This window comes from Mus musculus, chromosome 1 (assembly GCF_000001635.26).
Source record: "Mus musculus strain C57BL/6J chromosome 1, GRCm38.p6 C57BL/6J".
In the NCBI taxonomy this organism is placed as follows: domain Eukaryota; kingdom Metazoa; phylum Chordata; class Mammalia; order Rodentia; family Muridae; genus Mus; species Mus musculus.
The window spans coordinates 115907155-115926700 of NC_000067.6; the positions used below are offsets into that span (position 1 = coordinate 115907155).

The 19546-nt window shown below is 38.4% G+C and overlaps 1 protein-coding gene across 4 annotated transcripts in view; it reads left to right on the plus strand.

Moving 5' to 3' along the window:
- Positions 1-19546, plus strand: part of Cntnap5a (contactin associated protein-like 5A) — a 902587-nt gene that overhangs the window by 222418 nt on the left and 660623 nt on the right. For all 4 annotated transcript variants that reach the window (NM_001371013.1, NM_001077425.2, XM_006529775.4 and 1 more), the window contains one exon: positions 7987-8180. In NM_001371013.1, coding sequence (NP_001357942.1) covers positions 7987-8180 — 194 coding nt within the window. The remainder of the gene's footprint in view (positions 1-7986; positions 8181-19546) is intronic.

Consider the following 19546-nt stretch of genomic DNA (forward strand, 5'->3'; position numbering starts at 1 on the left):
AATTTGAATATTGGCTTTCAGGGCTACCACATCTGTAATAACTGAGGATGCAACTTCTCCCTGCTAGCTCTGTCATCAGTCATGGAAAAGTGTTTGCTTTTCATTGGGCTTCTGTGTGATGTATGGGGAGGAAAGGTCATCAAAACCCATTCCTTATAAGATTTATTTTAGGGATTAAAAATGAGTCAAAAGCTGGAGGAATAGCTTTTAAAATACTTATTGTGGAAACTTTTGTTAAGACACGTGGCCCCATGTAAGAGCTAGGTATGGACATCTATGTCAGCAATCCCACCACTGGGAAGGCAAAGAAAAGTTATACTTGATTGTCATTTGGCTAGTGTAGCTGAACCAGTGTGCCCAGTGTTTGAGATTGCTTACTGTTGCCATGATAAAACACTGATAAGAAGCAAATTAGAGGAAGAACAGTGTTTGGCTTGAACTTCCAAGTAGCTTTTATCCTTGAGGAAAATCAGGGCAGAAACTCACACGGAAACATGGATGGTGAAAATATAGAACACCAGCCTTTGCTAGTTTAATCACAGGCTTCTACTTTGTTAGCATTTATTAAATTACCTGTCCAAAAATTTGTGTTGCCCACAGTGGGTCTGGTCCTTCCTACAACTAATAATCAAGATAACCCTGCTGGCTTATCTGAGCAATCTGTCAATTAAATAAAAGCCTAAATGGGTATAGGCTGTGTCAAGTTGAAACTAAATGGGATATCCAGTTTCAGGGAGAGACCCTACATCTTGCTGTTTAAAATATGAAGACAATACAGGAAGACAGTAAACACCAGACTCTTATGTTTACACAAATGTACACAAGTATCCAAAGCACATGTATAAAAGCACACATTTTAGCATATGGATGCACCATAAGCATACAAAATAAAACAATAAAATAAGCTAATCTCTACGTGTGTAATACTAGGTATAAAAATAGTGTATGTCCTAACTATTTGAGCTGGCCTTGTACTGTTGGAGTCTACTTTGGAATGCCTGATATACGATATTTCTGAAAAGATTTCACTCAGTAACATTGTCAGTGTATGACATTAGTCAATTCTCATTTTCATTTCTGAGCTGGAAATGAAAGTCAGGTAGACATGGAGGGAGTTCTAACCTCCCCATGAGTTTTTCTGGTTCACACTCAAAGTCAACTCCAGCTGGCTATCAGCACTGTGGCAAAGAAGGCTAAGCTGAGAGATTTAGCAAGATGGGGGTAGGGGGGTGGCACATTTCCTTTGTCTTAATTAAAGTTTCATTATAGTTCTATAAACAAGTTGTTTGTTCTTCCATAAGATTTTAGTCACTGTTGCAACCTGAGGCATAAACCTGAAGCTAGAAGGACTCAATTAAAGTATTTGGTTACATTCTCTACACTGGTTTATTCTCTGACACAAGGGAATTCAAATAGCATTTCTAGAATTTGGAGATGTCTCAGAGAGTAAAGACACTTACTGCCAACCTGAGGACCAAAGTTCAATCCCTTTGATCTACATGATAGACGAATAGAAATAATTCCCACAATCTCTCCTCTGACCTACACATGGGCACCATGAGATATACCCACCCACTCACACAAACATGCACACACTAATATTAATACCATAAATAATGTTTTCAAATGTGATTGATTGTTCCCCCAAAAAATCAGAGAGACACTGGAGAGAATGTGAAGTTGAGTTAAGGCTCTGGTGGGTAAAGAGAAGTTGAGTAGAAATGGGGGACTGCTAGTGCTTGGGGTCATAGAGCTCTGGTGCTAGATTGTTTGTCTGGGATGGGATCCCCTGCTTTGTCAATTATAGTTCACATGAAGTTGGATAAGCTGCCTAACTTCTCTTGCACCAGGGCTGAGCACAGTTGAGAGAACCCCTTTTAACCTAACCTTGCTAGCAAATCTTGGTAATGAACCAGACCTTTATTTTTCTGAACTAACATCTAGGTTCACTGCATTTTCTAAAGGAAAAAAAATGAAGTTACCTGTCTGAGGCAGCACATATATTGCTAAATTGGTAATTAGTTAATCCACACAAAACCCTCGTTAAATTCCCAACATCATGTAAAACCAGGCACTGTGGAACTAACCTGTGATCCCAGCACTGTGGAGATATAATCAGGAGAATTAGAAGTTCACCATCATCCTCAGCTGCTTAAGGAAGTTGAGGCCAGCCTGAGCTACATGGGATCTGGTCTCAAAGAAAGAAAAATAATGTCAACAGCCCAGTATGTAGTTAGTGCATCTTGTAGGGTATTAGATACAAACCCAGACACTGTCTTAAAATCATCCATGGATTTATGTTCTAAAAAGTAAGGCTGATTTCTGGATGCTGAACATAGCTAAGGTGAGAGGGGTTTTTGTTGTTATTGGTGGGTTTTGTTGTTGTTGTTGTTTTTGTTTTATTTATTTATTTTTTATTTTTTTCATTTCCAACTTATAAGGTGGCTTAGCAGGTCAATGCATCTACTTTGAAGTCTAGTAGCCTAATATAGTTCTTGGGACCCACATGAGAGAGGAAGAAAACCAAATGTCACAAATTTTCTCCTGACCTTTACATGCATGCCTTGGCACACAAGTATCCAAGGTTGCCGAGACAGACAGACACATATACACATAAACACACTAAATAAATAGATAGATGGTAGATAGATAGATAGATAGATAGATAGATAGATAGATGATAGATAAATGTAATGAAATATAAAGTTTTCTTGAAACTTTTTCTTAAATGCTTTTAAGTGTAAACTGCACGATTAATGGAGTCCTTTATGTTTAAGAATCACAGAAACGTCAGTCAGGCCTGTGGACAACCACATCTCAGTTGACACTTTTGACTTCATGCCTCTTTGTACTTGTGTTTATGGAAATGTTGCCATTATTCAGAAATAGGTGTAGGTGAGCTCATGGTTTGTCTTAGAAAGACTATACATATCCTGTCACCCTCATCATTTTCTGAAACACATTTTCTACTTGGCTAATAAGAAAATAATGTTTTGCCATGACAACCACATAAAACCTGAAGGTCTGCCTATTAGTGGCAATGCAGGGGAGGGCCTGTCTTTAACAGCAGAGTAAGAAGCCTGGGCAGTCATCAACTAGTAAGAAGCCCTTCATGCTAAGCATTTAAGCTGAGCAACTGTTTGATTCTGGTTCATTATCAAGAGGGTTAAAAAACTGATGATGGTTTGTTCTTTTTTTCTGTCCATTCTTACTCTATCTAATAAAAGGGAAACGTGATTTTCTTCAGACAGGTTTGAAGAAATTAAATCAAATTAAACTAAATACCTCAACTTAAAGTTTTTTAAAACTTTAATTTTACCTCTGTTTCATTTAATTTATTAATTTTTTATAAAGGGAACATACTATTCCATTTTTTATGTACATGCATGGTGTGTGTGTGTGTGTGTGTATCTACATCTCTGTGGGGAGATCCATGTTCATGTATACAGGTGTACAATTGAGGACCAAGCCTCAATACCTTGTGTTTGGTTGTTCTTTATTTTATTTGGATGCAGAATCTCTCACTAATCACAGTGCTCACTGATCCCATTAGTCCAGCTTGCCAGTTTGCATGGGAAACCCCTTGGCTCTATAGTCTGTGCACTGAGATTGCAATCAGGTCAACACATCTTCCCAGGAATTACATGAGCCCTGGGATCCAAACTCAGGTCTTACATAGCAAGCACTTTACTTGATGTGTAGCTATCACCCTAGAACTGTTTTCTCCTAACTTTATCTTACATATAAATATTTGTAAAAGAGAAAATTCTAAAGCATGAACAAGAAGTCTAGTTGGGGACTGTTGGCAATAAAAAGCACATGATGAAAGTTTGAAATTTTTTTATTTCAAACTAGTGAACATCATTCATATATAATCATCATACTCTTCCCATAATAAGTATATTATTAACTTTATATAGTTATTTTTATACAGATATACTAAAGGAAATGCTATGTGCAAAAACAATAAGCATATAAATTAACCTGTCTTTAACTATTCAGAAAAAAATATCATACATCCATTTTCTTTCAAGGTTTAGTATTATTGTGGTGACAGTACTTAAAACCACTTTGAATTTTATCTCTTAAGAACAACAAAGTTTCTAAAATGAGCAGCAAGAGAGACTGGGAATGATGAATAGTTCCAGAATTAGTTTGAATTTTCTAAGAAATAAAATCTGCACCTCCTTTTGTTCTGAGGAGTTAGCAGAGAGGCAGGAATAGTGCTTGGGACTTTTGAATGTGATAAGGAAGAAAATAGGAACAGAAAACATGTATTTCTGCAGCTGAAATCTCAGGAGATTTAAACGACTATTCCATGATTATTAATATTCATTGATTTTGGTTGTCTCTATTATAGACCAAGAAATGCATACATCATATAATTTGTTTGATCAAACCTCTCCTCTCCCTTCCAGTTCCTCTTCTAGGCCCCCTATTGCTTATCCCTCCTACCTTTACATGTCTTACCTTTTGTATTGTTGCTGTTGTTGTGTATGTATATTTATTAATTCCACTGGGCTTACTTAGTAACTTAATGTCATCTGTATGAACATGGCCATAAGTCCATCTACAATGCAAATATAGACTCTCAGGGGCAAATCCCTGAAGTAATCTGGTACTTCCTCCCAAGGAAGCCATCAGTTGCTTCTGATGACATTCCCTGTCTATGCTGAGATTTTATCTGTCTTGAACTTATAGCTACTGTGAGTTCATAAGTGAACAGTCACACCTGGCAAAGACTATTTCACCAGAGATATTAACTGCCACTAGCATTTAAGGCCATTTTTATACCATCTTCTTAGATGATGCCAGACTCAAGGAGAAAGGAAATCTTATACAACTGGCCCATTTAGAACTGGGTACTACACATTCTCTGTTCTCTGCATGGGAACTATTGTGAGTCTCTGTATTAATCACCATTTGCTGTTTAAAGAAAAAAAAAAGCTTTTCTGATGAGTGTTCAGAAATGTACTGATTTATGTGATTTATGGGCATAATGAAAAGATTTTAGGGGGCAGTTAATTACTATGCTCACTTAGCAGAATAATAGTATCAGGCTATCCCCTATGGCCTCTGATCAAGGCAGCCATGAGTTCCTGGACCAGTTAAGAGTAGCAGTCATAAGCTACATCTTATAGAGCAGGATTTAAAGCCTGACCTTGAGTTTTGACACAGTTAACAGAACTAGCCTTGGGTTACATCTTGTGAAACAGGACTTATGTCCTGCCTGAAAATGGTTTGCTATTCTCATGCCATTCATGCCATTACTATAACAGTGGATATGACTTGCCAAGGCTATGATTATTGTAGCTCACATGATTCACAGCTATTTATGACTGATGAGTACTTTTCCCCAGACTGGTAGACTTTTTAGCACCTTCCATCACTGTGGATGCTAGTCCATAAAGATGAAGCTTCAAAAGCAATTCAAGTTTGATCTCTCCTTGTCTTATGATTCAAGTATAGTGTCTTGCCTTCAAGATCTGGAAGGCAACAAAGTACAATGTCAATAGCTTCAGTTTTTTAGGAAGTACAGAATCCCACTGTACAAACTAATTAACAGTTAACACACAGGTAACCAATGCCTAGTGCTGATCTTTTTGTCTGAGAGTCTATAGTGTACTGGGGAACATTATCTCCCATTATAGGCTAATTACGGTCAAACTCATTTTTTATATGTGTATGTGTATATTTTAAGAAGCTTCAACAGTAACAGTTTTCATATAGCGTATTCAAAGGTTCATTATGCTTTTCTATATTCCTCTACCCTAACTTCCCATCTTCCATCCCACTGAACCCTTTCTATTCTATTATATCCAGTTCTTTTTAATACCTCCAACATTCTAGCTTTATGAGTCTGTGTGTGTGTGTGTGGGGGGGGGTGTATTGATGTGAGACAACTTACTAAAATTAGATCCTTCTTTCTACCATGTGGTTCTCAGGATTTAATTCAGGGGGTCCGGCTTAGGAGCAAGCCTTTTTCACATTAAATCATCTCAACCTGAGATTTTTATGGGATTTAGACACATTATTTTTCTGATATAAAATAATCTCAAGGAGCTGGAATTCTTTGAACTGTGTTTCAATCCTGATTGTCTATTTTTTAAAACTGCTGCTTTTTCTTCCACTGTCATGAAATGGATGCTATTTCTTTCATAAGATATTTTGTAGAAAGTAAAGAAGATTGACCACAGAAAATTCTAGTATAAAAGAGCCAGATCAAAAAAAGTATTGATTCGTTTCCACACTGTTGATTGGTTCAGTCTTACTGGTTCATGGGAACTCATAATGGTGCAGACACCCAGCTTCTTTCCCAGGAATCATTCCATCATCATCTAGGTCTTGTTTATTGCATTTTTCACAGGAAAGGGAAAACAAGAGGCAAGAAAGCAATCAAATTCTACATATAGCTTCTATTCCTGAGAACTTAGTCTTGTGATCATAGCTGTAATACTATGGAAATATAAAATACAAAAAAGAAAAAAGAAAAAAGAAAGAAAGAAATCAATCAACCACACACACACACACACACACACACACACACACACACACGTGCAGACCTCTTATTATAAAAAGAGTGTAGAATCAGTGTACCTACCTTACTTGTGGCATGCTGGCCACTAAGGAGAATATATTTCAGAGAAGATGATAATCATGGATCTTTCTTCCCTGTTTTGAATATTATTTAGTTGGTGGAAATAAAATGATGCTTATCAAATAAAAATACTAGAGACTAGCTGATGCCCAAAAACAGTCCCCGAGTCCTATATATATCTTAAGGTCAGTAAAATTTCTGCCTTTCTTCCTCCAGCTCCAGTATCAATATATTTAGTTTTATATAGTGAGGGACTGTATATTGGGTACCAGAATACAGAAAGTATATGAGCTAAACTTGGGTCTGAATGAATGTGTAGTGGGTACCAGAATACAGAAATTCCTTCAGCTACAAAGCAGAAGTCTGAATAAAAGCTCTTCCACTTAAAAGGCAAGCAAGAGCATCATGGGAATGAGCATGCAAATTTAGGGGGGAAAGTGAGACTTTTAATTATTACACTATGCTTAGTAGTACTCTTCCCTCCTATTCTGGACAAAAGACCAGCAAAATGGTTGATTTTCACCAACCACTCTGCAATGCCCAGGTTCCAGAGGACTTGAGATTTCAGCAGTCAGTAAAAGTTTATTTTCATTTACTTTTTCATACTTCACCTTAAGGCTTCCAGTTCTGAGAGAATAAATATTGGTTATTGACAAAGTTCAAATTCCATGAATTATCTAGGGGTCATGTAGCTGTTACAAACTCCTTAGTTTTAGTGAAGTCGATTACACATGAAACTTGCCATGCTTTTACATGAAATGTGGTTGTTCATATACCATTCCCTCTTCTGTTTCCTATGCATGTGTGATTGCAGAACTGTCTGCCTCCAAACTTTCCAGGTGATCTTGTCCTTTCCTGGTTATCCTGGCTTCAGGATTCAGCTTTACTGTCTCTGTCTTTGATAGGCATTTTTGAGCAGTGTTGTTACTTCTGTCTTTCTCCTCTGAAGGTTCTGCCCATGCTTTCTTTGAATTTTTCTTTCCCTTGCATCCAAAATTCTTCATATGGAGAATAAAGGTTCAATAAATAAATGATTCCCATGAATGAAATGAAGGCTCAATGAATGTCTTTTTTTAACTTTGTATCCATAGTAAGGTATAAGTCCCCTAGTAGGTTCATAGTCCTAATTTGGACAGAGAAAGGAAAGAAGGAGCAAGAGAGAGAGAATGGAAAAAGGAATGAAGGGGGTGGCATCACAATTACAATGCTTTCCCTGAGCCTGGTGCCCTGGAAGAAAAGGTAGAAAATTGGCTTTGAAAGTACTAGGAGTTTAAGTTCAAAGTCAAGAACTGTGTCTTAACTGCTGAATGTTATTTCATGGATCTTTACCACAGGAAATGGTAACTTTCTAAGGCATTATTACAAGTCTTTCTTTCATTATGTTCCAGGAACTGGTGGTTGGTCCCCAGCAGATTCCAATGCCCAACAGTGGCTCCAGATTGACCTGCAAAACAGAGTGGAGATTACAGCTGTAGCCACACAGGGAAGATATGGAAGCTCTGACTGGGTCACAAGCTATCGCCTGATGTTTAGTGACACAGGGCACAACTGGCAACCATACAATCAAGAAGACAGCATCTGGGTAGGAAATACTTTCTTTTTCCAGTGAATAAAGATGAGATATGTAAATGGTAACCATTGAATGTCTCTGTCATCTTACTGTAACCTGATTGTGGGGAGTTAATCACTGTCCTGTGTCCATTCAGAAATAATGAGATCATATCTAGGCTCTGATTCCAGTGTAGCTCTATCCAAAGGGAATAAGAGTATTAGTATGTTTTACCTCTTCTAGCAATTTCAATAATTTTAAGATAAAATTGGTTATATCATCTATAAAAATAGAAAATAGAGTGACAAAAATCTTATCCTGTGTCATTGACGATCTTATTTTCTTTTTTCCATTGTGCTGTGGTAAAATTCTGCCAATAAAAGCAATATAAGTGATAATATTCTTATGGTTCAATGTTATTATCTATCCTAGCAGAGAATTCACAACTGTGGGAGTTTGAGGTGGGTGGTCACAGAGCATCCATATTTAGAAGGAGTAATGAATGTCATGTTATTGCTCTTCCCATTTTCTCCTGGATCCTAACCAGCAAATGCTGCCACCCACAGTAGGCAATTGTTCCTATATATTAGGATCCCTATAAACATGCTCAGATATTTAACTATCAGCTGACTGTAGACTTTGTCAAATTGATAATTATCATTAACCATCATAATGGCTGAGGATATTTCTGCCCATATATATATATATATATATATATATATATATATATATATAAATACATACATACATGTGTGTATGTATATGTGTGAGTTTACATAACTTGCTCAAATAAATATCACCTGTCCAAAATTGCTAAATATGGGTTTATGCCCTAGGAATACGTATTTTTCTCTGAGTGTGCTAAATAGCTATCATTCAAGGTTCAAAAAGCATTAAAATATAGAAAAATGGCAAATTTTAGCCTTACCCTGGCACTGTCAGTAATTACCAGTTTTGGAGTAAGACACATACTGTAAGTTAGAAAATAGTACTTTCTTTCCCACTGAAGTTCTACATTTGTGAACTTCCGGTAAATAAAAGTTGTCAAGAAACCATAAGTAAAAGAAAGCAAGGACAATAGTCACAGGGTGATGCTACAAGATGTCTTGAGGCGCTGGAGTTTAGGTCTTGGATACATGGCTCAGCAGGCACAATGCTTACCATCAAATGACAAGGACTGGATTTCAGATCTCTGTAACCCAAAAAAAGTCCATAGAGATGTGGTGACATCAGAGCATGCTGGCTACCAAGACTAAACAGAAACATAATAGACACAATCTAAGTAGATAATAAGTGATAGAGACAAGAAAGTCAACTGAAGACAACCTCATGCAACCACACACTGGGACACACCTGTGTGAGCATGCATGCAGGAATGCATATATGAAATTACATGTACATATGAAGAAAGAGAAACAATGCTTTGGATATAATAATATAAATAAATGTTATTTTTTTCATTCAATAGAAAAAATCACAAATTTCTTCTAAAAATAAAACCATGAAATGTGAACACATGGTGATATTATAACATAGTCTTTTCCCCTCAAAGACGCTTTGGCTGCAGCCTTGACTTCAGTTACTTCATTTTTCAGTATTAACCCAAATTTATTGTAAAGAATGTGTTTACCTTCATTGATATTTGCTGCTGATTCACTATCTAGATCTCTAATTGAGACAAGGAATAAGGTAAATATTCCAGTTAGTTAGCAAACATGGACTATTGTCTTTTTGTTTTGTTTTGTTTTTTGTTTTTTGTTTTTCTAGACAGGGTTTTTCTGTATTGCCCTGGCTGTCCTGGAACTCACTTTGTAGACCAGGCTAGCCTTGAACTCAGAAATCTGCCTGCCTCTGCCTCCCGAGTGCTGGGATTAAAGGTGTGCACCACCATGCCTGGCTGACTATTGTCTTCTTTACTTGGGTTACTTAAGACATTAGCTGCAATATTCTTACTGGGCATGGCGTTTGGACAAGTCCTGCATAGTCATTGAAGGGATTGTTTGATATGGTTCCTGTAACAGAGCGGCAGGGCATTGGTATCTAAGAGATATGATGGTTGTTGCTGGACATGAGGCTTCTTTGTAGTATACTCACACACATACAACTTCATGTTCCTCCTTTGGGAAATATTCCCCATGCCAAGGTTAACACTGAAGTTCCTTTCTGCCAGGGTTAATGACTCCATGATAATCAGAAACAACAAGAGTCCAGGAGGTTGTGTCTTAGCACAAATGGTAAATTCTGTGACCTTCAGGATAGTGCTAAAGGCTGTGGGAAAGAACTATGAAAACATGAGTTCAAAAAATATATACAAACAAGATTTTTCAACTATGCAAAATATAAGATATAAAATTAATTATATATAGGAGCTTCATGGATCTAAAAGAACAAAGACAGCTGCAGTAAAAGCCAACTTGTCAGAAAGACACAAAGGCAGGCAGATGCAAAGGCCAGCAGTTTCCTGAGTTCAAAGCTACCCTGGGACAAAGTGAACTTAGGTCCAGATGTAGTCAGAGTGCAAATGTCAGAGCCAGATCCCTCCCAGATAGTTTATTGTCCATACATACAAAAGTAGGCAGATCTCTCAATTCATTTGCAATGTTAAGAAAACCAAGCTTGCTGTCTTTTCCTAGAAGTCAAGGTGCTAATGGCAAAATTCCTGAAAAGGGAGATTGGGGTTGACAATTGAATCGATATGTAAATAAAAGACTTATGCTTTGGTCTGCAGAGCTGAGCTGTCTGATAATCTCCAGAGGAAGCTTTGCCAAACAGAACACAGGCTGTCAGCTTGCACCCCATCATTTACTTGGAGTCATTTCTTTGCTGTTCCCAAACACCACTTCCTCAGAACCCCTCACCAAGCTGAGGCTGGTCTTTGGCAGTTTTTCATTTTAAAAATAGTCTTAGAAGGCGCTTCTATCTCGTTTCTCAATATTGAAGTCCACATCAATTTTTACAGATTTGTGCTTGCTTTGCTGTTGAGTTTGGAGTGAGAAATAAGCACTCTTTCTGCCATGGAAACAATTTTAAAATTTTATGTTGACTTTAGGGGTGAAAATGGATGTTGGATCATTTATTTTCTCTGGAGTTTTCCATCAGAACTAGCTGTTTTAAGACAGAGTTGCAGTTTTGAGTTATTTCGTTTCCACATTTAAAAAAAAATCCAAGTTTCATTTTCTTCAGATCTAAACACCCTTCTTTTAGCCTTTCTAGTCCTCAGGAAACATTTCAAGGGGGCCTGTCTCTGTGTTTGTAGAACAGATGACAAAGGACTCTAAACCTTGCTTGACCTGTTGTTTCACTTAGTTTTCAAGAGTTTGTTTGCTTTTCCTTTCAAGACAAGCACCCCACTCTTCTACATCTAAAGAAACTGAAGCTTTTAAACACTGGAATGGTGCTAGGGTGTTTAGAAAAAGAACTGTGGAATTGCCAAGGTTCTTAGAGCTACAGGTTGGGTGCTTGACAATGACCATGCACCATTAGCACTATTAGTCAAAATTAAGTTTTCTTTCTTTCTTTTCTTTTTCTTTTCTTATTTTTGTTTTGTTTGTTTGTTTGCTTGTTTGTTTTTCGAGACAGGGTTTCTCTGTGTAGCCCTGGCTGTCCTGGAGCTCTCTCAGTAGACCAGGCTGGCCACGAACTCAGAATTTCTCCTGCCTCTGCCTCCCAAGTGCCGGGATTAATGGTGTGTGCCACCACACTTGACCTTAAGTTTTATTTCTAAGAATACTTGATTATGAAAATATGGTCTCTTTCTCCCTTCTTGCTAACTTTCTTCAAAGTTTCTCATTTTTTTCTTGTCTTACATGAATCATGAACCTTGTCCAACCTACTCTGAAATAATATTAAACTTAACTGTTTACTTTATACTGCTAAATAAAAAATTAAGAAATTATCAACTATACATATCTGTACCTGTGTATTGCAAATACTGTCTAAATGATGAAATGCCCTAAGAGAGTATGTCAAAGTGGTATTTAAAAACATTTTATAAAAATATGTGAATGATCCACTGAGCAGCCACTTACTCATACGTCATACTTTATTAACAAGCTAAGCTCCTGGCCACTAACTGATCAGTGAAGGTATCTCAGGGACAGATTTGGCAACAAATTTTAGATACCTACTGGATCGAAAGTGTCTCTACATTGTGGTGTAAACATGCCAGAGAGATACAAAGATTAAAATTCTACCTCTGAGCAGCAGCCTGAGCCAGAGTGATTTATTTTGTGTGTGTTGGTAGGGTGCATTTCAAATTAGATGACAAGATGCAGAAGTCTGTTTTATTCCACTTTCTGTGTTCCAGGAATAGACCCCCAAGTAATTAGGCTAAAGGACAGTGCTTTTACCCTCTGAGCCATTTCCTGAGCTCAGAATTTAGGTCTGCAGTGAGGCAGGACAAATAAACCAGCTGACTCTCCTGCCTGCTGTTACACATCCATCAAAAGTTATAAAAATTGTTTCTGGGATCCATTCTATGTCTCTCCTACTTAACGACTTCCAAGTCACTTAAAAATCTTTGATGGCGTCAGCACTGCCACCCCCTTCCATTGTGTTCACAAAGAAAACACAGAACAAGAAGCATAGTTAATGGGTATGAGTCCTGGGGTCTAAAATTTCTTTGCTTCCTAATCACTTGCTTTTTCTTTTCAAATCTGGTCTGCACGTTATCTTTGTGATGATTTGCTTCATTTCTCTTTTGCAAGGGCAGTCCAAGAAGCCCATTGCAGGTCCATATGTCAGACAAGCATTTGCTGTTGGGACCTTCTTCTGTTTTGATCATGCAAATATTTAACTGACCTGCCACTCACATCTTCCTGAATCAATCCATGAAAACCACCTTGCACTTGACGCAGGTCAGTTTTTCTAAGAAGGCAGAGATCTATTCATTCTGTACATGATAACATTTAAATTGTTGTAGAAAGGATGTAAAGAACATGGAAAAGTTCCCTGGGGGTGGGGGTTGGGGGAAGAACTTGTAGAGTCATGTCGATGAGGAAACAAAGAAGCTTGCAAGACAGTTTCTATGCACTAACAATCCTAGCTCAGAAGACAACCTCCAAAAATTCAAAGTGATTTCCTTTGGGTATCTGTCCCCTGGACATGCATTGCTGTGCAGAACACACCCTTTAAACGAGGCTACAAGCACATGGATACTCTGATAAAATTATGAGCACATCAGTTTATCTCTTATTGATGACTAATAGGTTTCTTCTATTTTACCAAAGACATTGAGAATTCAAAAGTTCAAGAATGCTGACCTATATCAGAGTGACAGTACCAGTTTACAAGCTCAGCTATTCCTATAAATGATGCCTAAACATAAGCCAACAGGTGATATCTTAGCCTAAAACACTAGCATTTAGGACCTGATACCCTCTGATAAAGGAGATGAAGCAGCCCTCACCAAAACTCCACAGTATAATGGTGAGTAAAATCAAAGCAGAAACTGGAGCCTCCTTGGAAATTCTGGTATGAAGTGTTTTGTGGGAAGGTGTGGTGGACATAGAGCTACTTAACCTGTGTTACTACTCAGTTTCCTGACAGGAGCTACAGTGTGAAGAGCAGCCTCCCTTTCCTTCTCATGTATCCACGAGGAATTGTATTCCCGGGAATTGTATTACCCAGAGTAAATGCTCCTGCTTCACCCAGAGCAAATTGCTTCCTGTCAGCTATTTTGTCACAGCAACCAGGAAGCCGCAGACACACCAGCTTTTCACTTCCCTCTGAGTACCTGGTGTCACCTTCTGCATTTCTCGTTTACAGGAATCATACTCCTTTTATCCATCAGCCTGTTCACTGTGATGCTCTGTGGTTTCTGTCACTTTCTGCAGTCTGTTTGCACATGCAAGGCTTTCATTGGTTACCCGGCCCTTTTCTTACTCTGAGGTCAACTGAAACAATGAATTACACATTTCAGTCATCAGTTCCCCAATTTCATCCTCCAGCAGCTCCCAAATTTTCTGGGAGATGCTCTCTTACCTTCTTAATTTACACACATTTATTCTGCAAATTTTCTCTAGCATGTCCTAAGTATCGATCACTGTTTGATATACTATTTTAAGCCTACCAATTTCAGAAAATAATTTCAGAGGACAAAGCTTATTACTATCGACATATTTTTAAGCTCTCATTTTATGCCTAGTGCCAGGCTGCATGAACAGAGACTTAAGGATGCACTCTCTTACTCTCCTGTATATCCAGAACCATTAAGAGACTAAAATATGGCTCCTATGTAACAAAGCCTGCATTCTTATTTGGGTATGTGTATGTGCTACACACTTCTGCACACTCTGAAAATGAAGATGTTGTGTATGCTGTTTTATCACTCTCTGACTCCATCCATTGGGACAGGTCCACTCAATGAAACTTGATATAGGCTTGGAGCCAGCAAGCCCCAATGATCCTCCCACCTTAGTCCCTGATAGCTCTGGATATATAAGTAGACCCAGGATCAAACCTAGCTTTTTGTTTATCCTTTTTATTAGATATTTTTTTTATTTACATTTCAAATATTATATGCTTTCCTGGTTTCCCCTCCAAAAATCCACTATCCCATCCCTCCTCCCTCTGCTCACCAACTCACGCACTCCCACTTCCTGGCCCTGGCTTCTTCCTACACTGGGACATCTAGCCTTCACAGGACCAAGGGCTTCTCCTCTCATTGATGTCCAACAAGGCCATCCTCTGCTACATATGCTGCTGGAGCCATGGGTCTCTCTATGTGTACTCTTTGGTTGGTGGTTTGGTTACTAGAAGTTCTAGGGATTCTGGCTTGTTGATATTGTTGTTCTTCCAACGGGTTGCAAACCCCTTCAGATAATTCAGCCCTTCCTCTAACTGCTCCATTAGGGGCAGAGTGCTCAGTCTAATGGTTAGCTGTGAGCATCCATGTCAGTATTTGACAGGCTCTGGCAGAGCCTTTCAAGGGACAGCTATATCAGGCTCCTGTCAGGAAGCACTTGTTGGAATCCAGAAAAGTATCTGGGTTTGGTAGATGTATATGGGTAGGATCCCAGGTGGGGCAATCTCTGGAAGGCCTTTCCTTCAGTCTCTGCTCCACACTTTGTCTTTGTATCTCCTCCCATGGGTATTTTGTTTCCCCTTCTAAGAAGGACTGAACCATCCACACTTTAGTCTTCCTTCTTCTTGAGCTTCATGTGGTCTGTGAATTGTATCTTGGGTATTCTAAGTTTTTGGGCTAATATCTACTTATACATTAGTGTGTATCTTGTGTGTTCTTTTGTGGTTCAGTTGCCTCACTCAGGCTGATATTTTCTAGTTCTATCCATTTGCTTAAGAAGTTCATGGGGGTGGAGGGGAGTAGGGGGAGGGTTTGGGGGACTTTTGGGATAGCATTGGAAATGTAAATGAGGAAAATACCTAATTAAAAACTTTTTTTAAAAAGAAGTTCATGAATTCATTGATTTTTTTAATTTATTTTTTACTCTCCATATTCTACTCCCTGCCCCACCCCCATCTACCTTCTGATTGATCCACGTCCCACACCAGCTACCCACCCTACCCTGACCCACATGGATGCCCCCGTCCCCACCCCTCCTGACCAAATTCATTGTTTTTAATAACTGAGCAGTACTCCATTGTGTAAATATACCACATTTTCCGTATCCATTCCTCTGTTGAGGGATACATCTGGGTTCTTTCCAGCTTCTGGCTATTGTAAATAAGACTACTATGAACATAGTGGAGGAGCATGTGTCCTTGTTACATGTTGGAGCGTCTTCTGGGTGTATGTCCAGGAGTGGTATAGCTGGATCCTCAGTTAGTAGTATATCCAATTTTCTGAAGAACTGTCAAACTGAGTGGTTGTACCAGCCTGCAATCCCAACAGCAATGGAGGAGTGTTCCTCTTTCTCTACATTCTCACTATCATCTGCTGTCACCTGAGTTTTCAATCTTAGCCATTCTGACTGGTGTGAGGTGGAATCTCAGAATTGTTTACATTTGCATTTTCCTGATGACTAAGGATGTTGAACATTTATTTAGGTGCTTCTCTGCCATTCGATATTCTTCATTTGAAAATTCTTTGTTTAGCTCTATACTCCACTTTTTAAAAATAGGGTTATTTGGTTTTCTGGAGTATAACTTTTAAAATTCTTTTTATATATTAGATATTGGCCCTCTCTCAGATGTAGGATTGATAAAGATCTCTTCCCAATCTTTTGGTTGCACTTTTGTCCTATTGACAGTGTCGTTTGCCTCCAGAAACTTTGCAATTTTATGAGGTCCCATTCTTGATCGTAGACCACAAGCCATTGGTGCTCTGTTCAGGAAATTTTCTCCTGTGCCCATGTGCCTGTGGGTCCTCCCCACTTTCTTTTCTGCTAGTGTCAGTGTGTGTGGTTTTATGTGGAAGTCCTTGATCTACTTGGACTTGAGCTTTTTACAAGGATATAAGAATGGATTGATTTGCATTCTTCTACATGTTAACCACCAGGTGAACCAGTACCATTTGTTGAAAATGCTGTTCTTTTTCCACTAGATGGTTTTAGCTCCTTTGTCAAAGATCAAGTGACTGCAGGTCTGTGGATTCATTTCTGGGTCTTCAATTCTATTCCATTTATCTACCTGCCTGTCACTGTACCAATACCATGGAGTTTTTATCACAATTGTTCTATAGTATAAAAACCTGAGTGGTTTTTTTTTTTTTTTTTTTTGAGAGTTCAAGGGATGCATTCATAGACATAGCCCTGCTTTTATAGTAAATATTCTTAGCCACTGCTCCATCTTTACCATCTTTGCCTTAATAACTTTAACATAAATTAATAAGACTACATAAAACAATATACCATGAAAGATATTTGCTGGGATTTTTGTTGCCTGGAAAAGTGTTTTGTTCATGACTAGTGCCTGCTTTGGGCTTCCAGAGTACTTACTATAATTAAAGAAACAGTGGATCTGGATGGAATTATAGGAGAAGTGGGAGGTGAATATAATCAAGACACATTGTATTAAATCTCAAAGTGAAAAAAACATATGTGAATACATGTATACTCATACATGATTTTTTTCACGAATACTCCCAAAGAACTAATACAAACTGTTTTAAACAGAAATAACCAAAGAACTCTGCACAGTTAGGCTGTCAACTTAACAGGGACCAATGCAAAAATCAATTGCCGCCATGAAACAGGTTGGATTCCAGCTGTGCCACTGGATAAAAATGTACCTTGCTCTGCCTTAGCACATCATTGACACCAGCCATGGCAAGTGTAGACATATTTGCCTCCTGACACCCTCTGCCCTCATTCCTCCATATTTCTTGCTCAAAGAAGATGGCTTATATCTTGCTTGTGGTGGTAGGAAGTACCTGGAAATGGAGTCTTATCTTCACATTAATCCAAATCACCAAACATAGACTTCTGAACCTCACTGTTCTCCTTGAGATGCTCCAGTGGCTGTCTATGGTCTTTGCTGACCTAGGATACCCTTAAGCCTAAAGGAACCCTGCTGAAAAGGGAAGGAACAAGTGTGCTTATGAACAGCTGGTTCTTGCTCCAGCCTCAGCAGGCTTCTCTCTAGCCCTCTGGCTTTATACTTAATCTTAAAACTTCCTAACTGATGCTCATCTGTTTTTCTTTCTTAATGTGAGAATTAGTTGTGATGTTTCAGGGCACTACACTGTATGGGGTCTAGCCTCTTCAGGAAGCTAATGCTTTCCCACATATACTCAGGAGGTATTTACACAGATTGCATGGACAGGGAACCAACATGCAGTCTTCAGGATTACTGTTCACATGGACACTTTCTAGGAAAGGGCAGATAACTGCAATTCCCATTCTGGGTGCAGTAATAGTGGGATATGATCCCGCAGCTGATGTAAAAGGACTGGGATGATCTGCTTTAAATTAATTATTCCAAATCTAGTTATGAAATTAACTTTGTTGTCAATGTACTCCATGTTTCCCAGGAAGTTCACTGTATAATATTTTCAATATATATATATAAATCAATTAGGTTCTGAAGACTTTCTTCTTAGACTAGAATTGATATTTGAATTTTAACATGTTTTACTACTTTAAATTTACAGAATTGTATTAAGTATAGTGTCTGAGAGTGTTATTTATTTTATTAATTTTCTTTTTTTAATATTTATTTATGATATGTAAGTACACTGTAGCTGTCTTCAGACCCTCCAGAAGAGGAGGGTTCATTGGTTGTGAGCCACCATGTGGTTGCTAGGATTTGAACTCAAGACCTTTGGAAGAGCAGCCAGTGCTCTTAACCGTTGAGCCATTTCTCCAGCCCGAGAGTGTTATTTTTAATTGCCTTCTCTTTACTGAGGTGTGTGTGTATGTATTTGTGTATTTGTATACTGATGTGCATTCACATGTGTGTGCTTGCATGTGGAAGCCAGACTTCATACTTAGGTGTTCTTCCTCCAGGTATTTTTGGAGACAGTTCTTCTCAGTAGACTGGATCCCTTAAATGTGGCTCTGCTAGCTGACCAGCAGACCCCAGGAATCCACTTGTCTCTACCTGTCAAATGCTTGGATTACAAATGCACACTCCCACAAACAACTTTTCACTTGGGTTCTGGGGCTTAGACTCAGATCCTCATTTTGCACACCAAGCACTTTACAAACCAAACCATCTCCACCCCCATTACTGAGCTTTTTATACTATACGTGCAATTTGTGTTTCATCTTTAAGCTGTTGTTTTCTTCTATATTTTGCCTCTGCTTTGAAGTTTAAAATAATCTTTGGCTGTGATAGATAACTAAGTCCCTAGGAAGCTTAGTTCCCTCCCTTGAAAAACAAGTGTAATTGGGATGCTGACCTCATATGACCTGTAAAACACTGTTACAAAAATGAGCATGCCTCAAAATGCCCCACAGTGCTCATTAAGGCAGTGTGCTGAGCTCTGCTTATAGAACATCTGACCCAATACATCAGAGTTGGATTAAGAATTTAAATTTCTAAAAAAAATATATCAAATGATTGTGGGGCATTGGCTATACCCTCACTTTTTGAAGCTCTGTGTAAACGATAAGTGAATTCATGCACTTGATGGGGTTACCAGAGCTAAAGTGGTGAGAACCATGACTATTATTGAAGGCAGTGTGTGGCATCCACTTAGTTTGGGTAACCAGAGGACACCTATTCTCAGTTTCTTTAATTGGAGCTTTGTATACAAAACAAAGAATAAGCCTAAGACATCAGCATTTTTTGCATAAACTGAAAGCTCAATGGGACAGATAATCTCTCCTTGGGTTATGGGCAGAGTTATTCAGGCAAGCTCATTAAAGACAATTATCTCAGAGGCCTTGCAGCAGACAGAGGAGCTATAGAAGAGCCTGTTGGTCATACAGATATTTAAAGTAAAGAACTCTAGGCCAAAATCTGAAACCCCAGGAGGCTGCTAGGTCTGTAATCTA